Raw genomic sequence first — 12,434 nt, 5'->3', positions numbered from 1 at the left:
TAGGCCTAGCTAGCAATATGCCTAAACTATAGAAATCATGATAACTAGGGGTAATGTAGAATGTCAATGCTAAATTGTTATACATTATTCTTCTCTACCACAGATTCCCACAAGGTCTCAGACTCCAGTATGGGAAAATGCTTACAAGAAAGAAACAGATGAAGACAGTCAGAGACAGTTGTCGATTTTCATTGTTACTTGTAATGTTTAAAAGGGAAGAAAGACAATCCCATTTTTCTAAATAAGCTATCTAGGCTACTCGCCACACTATAAGCTACAGATTTGAGTCCCCACTAGAACAGTTACTTTTATGTTATTTAGTAGGCCTATATTTTTGTTTAATCAAATTATTAATATAATACAAATCATTATAATTTTGTATGAAATGTATGGTCTTTTTACATGTTGAAATAAAGTTGACAAAAGTAAAGCTCATCTTTTGTTAGTAGGTATTTTTACCTGGTACTGAGTAATAAATAATTATATAGAAATGTTCTCACTTGGATGAGGCATTCAGAAGCTGACGATTAGTTTGTCAGAATGGATAATGTACTTTGTAGGTACACAATAATTACAAGTAAGTACACCAAGATACACTTCATTTTAACTAGCTAAATATGTAACACCTAGTAATTACATTGTAATTATGTAGATATTACATGTACTCTGTGGTGTACCAGCGTGTTTATTTTCTCACTTGGATGGTGCTTCCGGACACCTTCAAATGAGGGCCAGGTTGTCAGGATGGGTAATGTACTATATACACTACCAGTCAAACGTTTTAGAACAACTACTCATTCAAGGGTTTTTATTTTATTTTTTACTATTTTCTACATTGTAGGATAATAGTGAAGACTTCAAAACTACGAAATAACACATATGGAATCATGTAGTAACCATACAAGTGTTAAACAAATCAAACAAGTGTTAAAAAAATCTAAACATATTTTATATATGACATTCTTCAAAGCCACCCTTTGCGTGATGACAGCTTTGCACACTCTTGGCATTATCTCAACCAGCTTATCCTGGAATGTGGAGTTCCCACATTTGCTGAGCACTTGTTGGCTGCTTTTCCTTAACTCTGCAGTTCGACTCATCCCAAACCATCTCAATTTGGTTGAGGTCAGAGGTCAGGTCACCTGATGCAGCACTCCATCACTCTCCTTCTTGGTAAAATAGCCCTTACACAGCCTGGAGGTGTGTTGGGTCATTGTCCTGTTGAAAATCAAATGATAATCCCACTAAGCCCAAACCAGATGGGATGGTGTATCGCTGCAAAATACTGTGGTAGCCATGCTGGTTGAGTGTGCCTAAATAAATCACAGATAGTGTCACCAGCAAAGCACCCCCACACCATAACGCCTCCTCCTCCATGCTTTATGGTGGGAAATACATATGCGGAGATCATCCGTTCACCCACAACGCGTCTCACAAAGACACGGCGGTTGGAACCAAAAATCCAACTGCAGACCAACTCCAGACCAAAGGACACATTTCCACCAGTCTAATGTCCATTGCTCGTGTTTCTTTGCCCAAGGAAGTCTCTTCTTCTTAATGGTGTCCTTTAGTAGTGGTTTCTTTGCAGCAATTCGACCATGAAGGCCTGATTCACACACTCCTCTGAACAGTTGATATTGAGATGTGTCTGTTACTTGAACTCTGTGAAGCATTTATTTGGGCTGCAATTTCTGAGGCTGGTAACTCTAATGAACTTATCCTCTGCAGCAGAGGTAACTCTGGGTCTTCCATTCCTGTGGCGGTCCTCATGAGAGCCAGTTTCATCATAGTGCTTGATGATTTTTGCGACTGCACTTGAAGAAACTTTCAAAGTTCTTGAAATGTTCCGTATTGACTGACCTTCATATCTTAAAGTAATGATGTACTGTCGATTCTCTTTGCTTATTTAAGCTGTTGTTGCCATAATATGGAATTGGTCTTTTACCAGATAGGGCTATATTCTGTATACCAGGTTAATGGTGCCGGAGAAGATGGCTGCCGTTTTACTGGCTCCTAACCAATTGTGCTATTGTGTGTGTTTTTTCGCATTATTTGTAACTTATTTTGTACGTATGTTTCTACCACAGTCTCTTATGACCGAAAATAGCTTTTGGATATCAGGACAGCGATTACTCACTTCGTACTGGACGAAGATTTTAATGTCAATCATTGGAAAACAAAATAGACTATATATGGACTTGGTCTTTTACCAAATAGGGCTATCTTTTGTATACTCCCTATCTTGTCATAATACAACTGATTGGCTGAAACGCATTAAGAAGGAAAGAAATTCCACAAATGTACTTTTAAGAAGGCACACCTGTTAATTGAAATGCATTCCAGGTGACTACCTCATGAAGCTGGTTGAGAGAATGCCAAGAGTGTGCAAAGCTGTCATCAAGGCAAGGGGTGGCTATTTGAAGAATCTCAAATATAAAATATATTTTGATTTGTTTAACACTGTTTTGGTTACTACATGATTCCATATGTGTTATTTCATAGTTTTGATGTCTTCACTATTATTCTACAATGTAGAAAATAGTAAAATAAAGAAAAACCCTTGAATGAGTAAGAGTTCTAAAACTTTTGACCGGTAGTGTAAGTACACATGTATTACAAGTAAGTACCACTCGAGATACACAGAATTTAGATAGTTAAAATTAAGTTTAACACCTACAAATTACATTGTACTCATGCAGATATTGCATGAACTGTGTGGTTCACTAGTATTTTTATTTTCCCACTTAGATGGTGCTTCCAGAAGCTTTAAAATTAGGGCCAGGTTGTCAGGATGGGTAACGTACTATATAAGTACACATTAATTACAAGTAAGTAGCCCTCAAGATGCACTTCATTTTAAGTAGCTAAATCCTGAGTTACACCAATTAATTACATTGTACCTATGCAGATATTACATGTACTCTGTGTTGTACTTGTGGGTTTATCCTGTCACTTGGATGGCTAGGAGGTTCAGGTTGTCATAATGGGTAATGTACACATTCATTATACTTTAAAAAAATATATATATATAATAAATCAGGAATGACACCAGTATTGTAGACCCCAGTCAGTGACGTTGACCTATAGCTGATCTGTTTTTTGTAAACTCAACCAAGTTAACCCAGATGGGACACTTGTTGGGGGCAAGTGCTAGCAACAACATTGAGTGGAGATTTTGAAGAGTGCTCATTCACGGGTAGGTAATTAAAGCCTATTGAGCCTCCAACCCTTGTAATCTCGGACACCCAGCGCATTTGTCCACATGAGATTACAATCTTGTGACAGTTATTACTGAATCGGATGCAGCTGAGAAGAAACTAAACACTAAGTGAATTTAGTGACAATCATGGTGAGAAATTGGGGTAGGGTTGGGAACCATACTTAGGCAGCCTGTTTCCCACAGTGTGTTGTGGGATCTTGTTCCGTATGGTTTGTATTGTAACCAAGGACTTCACGTTTCGTATCGTTTGTTGTTTTGTTCGTGTGGTGTTCTCTAAAGAATAAAGTGTGTTCACTTATCACGCTGCGCATTGGTCCACTTCCTCCGACGATCGTGACACTAACAGTCACGCTAAAATGCTCATGCATTCCAATGCAAAATGCTAAAGGTAGTGCTAACGCTAGCGGGAGCGCGAGTTAGCCAACAAGTTCAACACACGGTAATTATACACGATAGACCACAGAACATAGCTCCACATAATGAGACACAGATCTCAAGGCACTTACGTTTTGATGCGCGCACAATTAAACATCAGACATACAGGGATTCAGTCCACAGGAGGAACATTTCAGCAGGAGGGAAACTAAACTGTGGATGGAGAAAGTATGTTTCTGACCACACAGCATGCTGGTGTCATATACTAACTGAAACTGAAGTCCGGGGAATCAAGGCCACTGATAGGCTGAACGAGATATGGTGATAAGTATTTGGAGTGACCTTGACCAATAAGACACTAACAAAAGTGGGGGTCCTCTGAATGGGAGACTAAGCTGCCCGACTAGAACTAACCAGAAGGGATGGCTAGAATCAGCTGACTGAAGTTGGCCGTTTTAACACATTTACATTTACATTTTAGTCATTTAGCAGACACTCTTATCCAGAGCGACATACAGTTAGTGAGTGCATACATTTTTCATACTGGCCCCCCGTGGGAAACGAACCCACAACCCTGGCGTTGCAAGTGCCATGCTCTACCAACTGAGCTACAGGGGACATGTTAACAAACATTTGTTGTTACACCTCTGTAATTACAGACCGCAATTACCACCAGTTACATGTTTTACAGTGTAACTATGAGTTATTACAATTAATTACAATACTTATTAGTGTATTTAATTTTAATGTTATTTTATTTCACCTTTATTTAACCAGGTAGGCCAGTTGCGACCTGGCCAAGATAAAGAAAAGCAGTGCGATAAAAACAACAACACAGAGTTACATATGGGATAAACAAAAACGTACAGTCAATAACACAATAGCAAAATAGAACATCTATATACATTGTGTGCAAATGTAGTAAGTTATGGAGGTAAGGCCATAAATAGGCCATAGTGCAAAATAATTACAATTTAGTATTAACACTGGAGTGATAGATGTGCAGAAGATGATGTGCAAATAGAGATACTGGGGTGCAAATGAGAAAAATAAATAACAATATGGGGATGAGGTAGTTGGGTGGGCTAATTACAGATGGGCTGTGTACAGGTGCAGTGATCAGCAAGCTGCTCTGACAACTGATGCTTAACCCTCCCGTTGTCCTAGGGTCAAAATGACCCGCCACTGTGTTGAACCAACTTTATTTAATTTTTATATTTTTGGGATCATTTGTGAGAAGGAGGCTGTGAGACTTTAAAGTAAGTATCACTGCCCCCTTCTCACAAATGATCCAAAAAATATAAAAATTTAATAAAGTTGGTTCAACACAGTGGCGGGTCATTTTGACCCTAGTACAACGGGAGGGTTAAAGTTAGTGAGGGAGATAAGAGTCTCCAGCTTCAGAGATTTTTGCACTTTGTTCCAGTCATTTGCAGCAGAGAACTGGAAGGAATGGCGGCCAAAGGAGGTGTTGGCTTTGGGGATGACCAGTGAGATATACCTGCTGGAGTGCATACTACGGGTGGGTGTTGTTATGGTGACCAGTGAGCTAAGATAAGGTGGGGATTTGCCTAGCAGTGATTTATAGATGACCTAGACCCAGTGGGTTTGGCGACGAATATGTAGTGAGGGCCAGCCAACGAGAGCGTACAGGTCACAATGGTGGGTTGTATATGGGGCTTTGGTGACAAAACAGATGGCACTGTGATAGACTACATCCAATTTGCTGAGTAGAGTGTTGGAGGCTATTTTGTAAATGACATCGCCGAAGTCAAGGATCGGTAGGATAGTCAGCTTTACGAGGGCATGTTTGGCAGCATGAGTGAAGGAGGCTTTGTTGCAAAATAAGATGCCGATTCTAGATTTAACTTTGGATTGGAGATGCTTAATGTGAGTCTGGATGGAGAGTTTACGGTCTAACCAGACACCTAGGTATTTGTAGTTGTCCACATATTCTAAGTCAGACCCGCCGAGAGTAGTGATTCTAGTCGGGCGGGCGGGTGCAAGCAGCATTCGATTGAAGAGCATGCATTTAGTTTTACTACCGTTTAAGAGCAATTGGAGGCTACGGAAGGAGTGTTGTATGGCATTGAAGCTTGTTTGGAGGTTTGTTAACACAGTGTCCAATGAAGGGCCAGATGTATACAAAATGGTGTCGTCTGCGTAGAGGTGGATCTGAGAGTCACCAGCAGCAAGAGCAACATCATTGATATACACAGAGAATAGAGTCGGCCCGGGAATTGAACCCTGTGGCACCCCCATAGAGACTGCCGGAGGTCCAGACAACAGGCCCTCCGATTTGACACATTGAACTCTATCTGAGAAGTAGTTGGTGAACCAGGTGAGGCAGTCATTTGAGAAACGAAGGCTATTTAGTCTGCCAATAAGAATGCAGTGATTGACAGAGTCAAAAGCCTTGGCCAGGTCGATGAAGACGGCTGCACTGTACTGTCTTTTATCGATTGCGGTTATAATATTGTTTAGGACCTTGAGCGTGGCTGAGGTGCACCCATGACCAGCAGAAACCAGATTGCATAGCGGAGAAGGTACAGTGGGATTCGAAATGGTCTGTGATCTGTTTGTTAACTTGGCTTTCAAATACTTTCGAAAGGCAGGGCAGGATGGATATAGGTCTGTAACAGTTTGGATCTAGAGTGTCACCCCCTTTGAAGAGGGGGATGACCGCGGCAGCTTTCCAATCTCTGGGAATCTCAGACGATACGAATGAGAGGTTGAACAGGCTAGTAATAGGGGTTGCAACGCATGGGCAAGTTGCAGCGGAGGGTGCAGAGCTGGTGGCCGGGGTAGGGGTAGCCAGGTGGAAAGCATGGCCAGCCGTAGCAAAATGCTTGTTGAAATTCTCGATTATCGTAGATTTATCGGTGGTGACAGTGTTTCCTATTCTCAGTGCAGTGGGCAGCTGGGAGGAGGTGCTCTTATTCTCCATGGACTTTACAGTGTCCCAAAACTTTTTGGAGTTACAGGATGCAAATTTCTGTTTGAAAAAGCTAGCCTTTGCTTTCCTAACTGATTGTGTATATTGGTTCCTGACTTCCCTGAAAAGTTGCATATTGCGGGGGCTGTTCGATGCGAATGCAGTACGCCACAGGATGTTTTTGTGCTGGTCAAGGGCAGTCAAGTCTGGGGTGAACCAGGGGCTATATCTGTTCTTAGTTCTGAATTTTTTGAATGGGGCATGCTTATTTAAGATGGAGAGGAAAGCACTTTTAAAGAACAACCAGGCATCCTCTACTGACGGAATGAGGTCAATATCCATCCAGGATACCCGGGCCAGGTCAATTAGAAAGGCCTGCTCGCTGAAGTGTTTTAGGGAGCGTTTGACAGTGATGAGGGGTGGTCGTTTGACACGTAATTACACTGTAATAAGGACCCCTTAAACCCTTAAGGACCCCTTAAAATCAAGTGTTACCAAAAGAAAATCAAAATGACTGCATTAAAAATAAACAGTAAGCTATAGGTTATTTCAATTATATTGTCCAATCAATTTAGTTATATTTTGCTACTTATAATTTGTCTCAAAATATTTCATGATGTTTAGCCTAACAGGTGCGCAATGATGTGCCCAATCTGTGATTTAGTGCATTTTTATTTAGTAAGCATAGAACAAGCCACCTCAATATTTGCAGCCGTAGGTGGTAATATCTCTCTAGGAGCTGATCCGTCGTCAGTATTGTGAAACACTTCTAATGTTAAGGAAATATTTGAATGGAGAAACCTGATTCAAGAGCTGAGCTCCCTTTCTTTAGATCCTATCAGTATCGACACATGCTCCAATGACGGACTTAGCGACCGTTCTCTCTGCATGGTGTTTTGTGAAACGTATGTTACATCTTCTTCCGTTGTAGGAAAGATGCATCTTTAAATCACTCGCAAGCCTAAAAGCCAATTTATGCTTGATCTGAAATGTGGTCGGAGAAGCCGTATGGACGGTGTGACGCAATTGCGGAGTCCCTAGAGGTACGCAGAGGCCAAACTGAGCTCCGTACCGCATTGCCATGTGCCTCTCAAATTCTCTAACAATGCAGAGGGCTCCTTATAGCTCTGCATTGACATGATTAGTTGACGGTAGGTGAGGGCGAGAGGTCCTGTATAAACACAAACTCACTTTCTTCACCACAGCTCTGCGCTGCTCGGCGAAGCACAAGAAGTAGGAATGCCCTGACTTCTGCATATCACCGTAAATGCTGCACGGCCAATGCAGAACTCGGATTGACCAAGTAGCGCCTTTAAGTTCCATCGCTATCGGGAAACCCGGCCAAGGCCTATAAGAGACTGCACACAGAATGTTTACCTAATTGTTTGCATGCAATGAGTAGCCTATAGGCCTAATTCCAATCCACAATGTTGCAAAGCCATATTAGAAGAAAACGTGTTCTGATAAATTAGAGCATGAGGCTTTGAGGCAAGAAGCATACTTAATTGAGGTCACAGCAAGGAAATAATATTTAGGTCATATTCATAAATTAACTAAAAGAGAGCATAGATGTTAAAGGGCCAGCACAGTTAAAAATGTGATTTTACTGTGTTTTAAATATACTGAACAAAAATATAAACACAACATGAAAAAGTGTTGGTCCCATGTTTCATGAGCTGAAATAAAAGATCCCAGAAATTTTAAATACGCACCAAAAGCCCTCTCAAATTGTGCACAAAGTTATTTACATCCCTGTTAGTGAGCATTTCTCCTTTGCCAAGATAATCCATCCACCTGACAGGTGTGGCATATCAAGAAGCTGATTAAACAGCATGATCATTACACAGAGGCTGCTGCTGCCTATTGAAATCACTGGCCACTTTAAGAAATTGAACACTAGTCACTTTAATAATGTTTACATATCTTGCACTACTCATCTCATATGTATATACTGCATTCTATTCTATAATATTCTATTGTATCTTAGTCCATGCCGCTCTGTCATTGCTTGTCCATATATGTATATATTCTCAAATCCCATTCCTTACTAGTTTTGTGTGTATTGGGTATATGTTGTGAAATTGTTAGATATTACTGCACTGTCGGAGCGAGAAGCACAAGCATTTCGCTACACCCGCTATAACATCTGCTAAACACGTGTATGTGACAAATAAAAATTGGTTTTGATTTGACAGGTGCACCTTCTGCTGGGGACAATAAAAGGCCACTCTAAAATGTGCAGTTTTGTCACAATACACAATGCCACAGATGTCTCAAGTTGAGGGAGCATGCAATTGGCATGCTGACTGCAGGAATGTCCACCAGAGCTGTTGTCAGAGAACTTACAGTTCATTTCTCTACCATAAGCCACCTTGTTTTGGAGAATTATGTCCAACAGGCCTCACAACCGCAGACCTCGTGTAACCACGCCAGCCCAGGACCTCCACATCAGTCTTCTTCACCTGCGGGATCGTCTGAGACCAGCCACCTGGACAGCTGATGAAACTGAGGACTAGTTCTATCTGTAATAAAGCCCTGTTGTGAGGAAAAACTGATTCTGATTGGCTGGGCCTATCTCCCAGGCCCACCCATGGCTGAAACCCTGCCTAGTCATATGAAATCCATAGATTAGGGCCTAATTTATTTATTTCAATTGACTGATTTCCTTATATGTAACTCAGTAAAATCATTGAAATTGTTGCATAAATTACTGTAGTTAGACCAATAAGAAAGTGAGCTCCAAACCTCTGCCAATGACAGCTCATTTTCAGTTTTCCCTTCCCCACTCAGACAGTCCTACCAAAATTCTTGCTTGAGAAATTGCTCTTTGCTAAGAAGCTATTTTTTGTTTGTTTTTACCATTTTGATTTAACAAATCACAGTAAAGTACTTCATTGTTACCAGAAAGGATTTGATATTGAAATAAAAATGGCTGCAGTGGACCTTTAAATGTTACCCTACATTATGTTTTCGGTTTAGGATAGTTTAGCAGACTCCGTGGATTTCAGGGGCACTCTTTCGCAATTATATAACAGTTTTCCATGAACAATTGGAATTACTTTTTATTTCCAAACCTGAAAGAATGTAATAAAGTGCCGGTCTGATTCTGATAGAAGCCTACACCTTCGGGTGCCCCTGTTGCGTCGCGGTTGCACTTGCTCTGGATGTGTAGCTCTCCAAAGTACCGCTTCCATAGGACCCACCACTTCCCACGATACGCCTACCAGCTCCCAACCCGAGTCACGTGTGCCCCCGCCTAGTATCTCTGAGCCGAAGCTAGTAGACAAATCAAACTAAACCAGCAGCACCCAGTGGAGACCGGAGGGATGGAGACGCAGAGAGAACGCCGTTCGCTGTCGGAAACCAAATACGCTGAAAAAAAGATTGACTGTTAAATAAAATACTCATCTATCGATGGAGAAGGAATTAATTCACCCAAGGGGAACAGAGATGCGAACCTCGTTGCCGTCGGGGCTGTGCAAGTCGTCTCTGCTCAACAAAGGGAAGGGCTGCTGTCAGTAACCATGAGGGCTGTGTCGGCGAACTTACTTGCACTGCTCTTTCTCTGCACTTGTGCCTGTGTATTCTACGTATGGAGCAGGCTGGAGAGTCGGCTGGAGAGAGACAAACGGGGACTACAATTATCGAGCTCCTTTCAGGTTGGGCCATCCCCGGACATCTCCGCTAAAACTTTCCGGGCTTTGCTAGCTGTTCCAGCCGCACAGAGACTGCACTTGGGGGGCAGACTGGATGTCCACAATCTTACTGGTGTTAGGGATCAAATTGGCTCTTTAGGAAGCAGAGATTACCATATGAATGTAGATAACAAGGGGTCAGCACAGAGGGGGGTCCCGGGCAAATTAGGCTCTCTCCTTGAGGGTATTTTCTGGAGTGAAAGACTTGAGGCTCAGCTTCCCGCCAGCTTCAGCGAGGAACATGCCCTAGCATGGAGAGAGAGAGCCCGGGGACACCGGATAGTCAGACTGGAGCCAGGCTGTGGTAGAATATCCAATCAGCTGGCTACTTTTTCGGACGGAACCAAAGCTTGCGTGCGTTATGGAATAAACGCGGAACAGGTGCAGGGGGAAACTCTGACTTATTACCTGGCTAATTTGCTAGGAATTACAAATCTACCGCCGCTTATCCTTGCCCAGTTGAACGTTGACAGTGAACAATGGGCTTCTGTTAGGAGAAGAATAGGCGGTTTACAGTGGAGTGAGCGGGCCGTGGTCTCACTCACAGAGTGGGTCGCCAACCTGACCGGGGTAGTCACACCTGCGCCGCTGCGCCAGGAGAGCAAGGGGCTGCGTCCTCTGCAAGGGGAACTGGGGAACAAAACCACCGCGGAGCTGCTCGAGCTAATGCAGTGGACCGACCTGATAATATTGGACTACCTGTCTGCTAACTTCGACAGGCTCGTAAGCAACCTCTTTAGCCTGCAGTGGGACTCGCGCGTGATGGAGAGGGAGACCAACAACCTGCTCAGAACGCCCCGCGGTGACCTGGTTTTCATAGACAACGAGGCAGGGCTTGTACACGGATACCGGGTGCTGGATATGTGGGAGAAGTACCACAGCACCGTCTTGGGCTCCGTGTCTGTGTTCAGAAAGAGGACAGCGCAGCGCGTGATAGAACTGCACCGGCGCAGGGACACCAGGACTCGGCTGCTCGAGCTGTACAGAGACAGCGAACCTTTGTCTCCGGAATTAGGTTTTCTCTCCTACGAACACGCAGGAGTATTACAGAACCGAATAGACAGATTATACAAACACATATCGCATTGCAAGGAGGAGTACCACCAGCTGTGAGCATTTAGTTCTGATTCCTCTCATATATATGGTTCTGTGTCTCGCACCTGCCACACAGAATGACGTGTGCTGCTAATCAGTAACCTAGCCCAGTAACCACACACCTGTACTAGATTAACGCGCGTCAATTGAAACGGTTTTTGAATATATTAATGAACTACCTCGTGTAAACCAATGTTTTGCCTACTTTATATGTCTGGATAAAATATTGACGTTGTTTTTTTAGCTTCGTGCAGGATATGCCATAATTTATTTTCACCCAGCCTCAAAACATAACTGCAATATAATAACGTGATGAGAGCCAATGCATCTTTGTACCTATTTAGGTTTAATGGTCAGCCTTCAATCTCTCCAGTTTGATACACAATTGTGTTCCTTAATAGGAATCAGCTATTGTGGTGTCAGGGGGGTTAACAATAACCACTTTGTATCATCTTTATGGGCAAGGTGCATTGTGCTTAATATTTTCAATAAGAAACTGACTGCTTGATCATAAGAACCAAGCCTTAATAGGTTAGTCCTAAATAGTTTAGTATTTGTTGACACATGCATTTGTGATGTACAATTTGTCACCTGTCACATCCTTTTATAGAAGCTCTAGCCTACTGTACAATCAACTGTCAAAGCAAACACTCATTTTCATGTATTTGGTTGTCTTATGATTGTATCTATAGCCTTAATGTCATGACCCAGTCATATTTGTTGTACATGCTGTAAGTATGTGAATACTGTATCTGTTAACCAGTTTTTGACATTCACAATTGTAATCTACTTCACTAATTCAATGTGCATTGTAACATTCCAATCTTTCTGTCTTTTTGTTAAATATATTGTAATTTAAGTTGTCAGACCACGTGTTTCGTGTTCAATCCTTCTTCAGCGGGGTACAATGGTGGGTCAAAAATGTGCCTGTTCCGTGTGTGCAGTCCTGGGGTTTTTATATAAAGGGCCCCATCCCATCCCTGTCCACTACAGTGCACCCATTGTGCTGTTGAAATGCCGTGCCCTCAGAGCCTGTTACCAGGGAACTCTCTCGCTCTCTCGCTCTCTCTCTCTCTCTCTCTCTCTCTCTCTCTCTCTCTCTCTCTCTCTCTCT

General features: G+C 42.4%; 1 protein-coding gene across 1 annotated transcript; it reads left to right on the top strand.

Moving 5' to 3' along the window:
• The first annotated feature begins 9,810 nt into the window (after nucleotides 1-9,810).
• LOC121532200 (four-jointed box protein 1-like) lies at nucleotides 9,811-12,188 on the top strand. The gene has a single exon (XM_041837986.2). It carries the CDS (start codon nucleotides 10,055-10,057, stop codon nucleotides 11,336-11,338), a length of 1,284 nt encoding a protein of 427 aa, XP_041693920.1. The 5' UTR covers nucleotides 9,811-10,054; the 3' UTR covers nucleotides 11,339-12,188.
• Nucleotides 12,189-12,434: the final 246 nt, after the last annotated feature.

This window comes from Coregonus clupeaformis, chromosome 19, assembly GCF_020615455.1.
Source record: "Coregonus clupeaformis isolate EN_2021a chromosome 19, ASM2061545v1, whole genome shotgun sequence".
Lineage (NCBI taxonomy): Eukaryota > Metazoa > Chordata > Actinopteri > Salmoniformes > Salmonidae > Coregonus > Coregonus clupeaformis.
The sequence above is the reverse complement of the archived record's forward strand: the minus strand, read 5'-3'. Positions and strand labels throughout refer to the sequence as shown.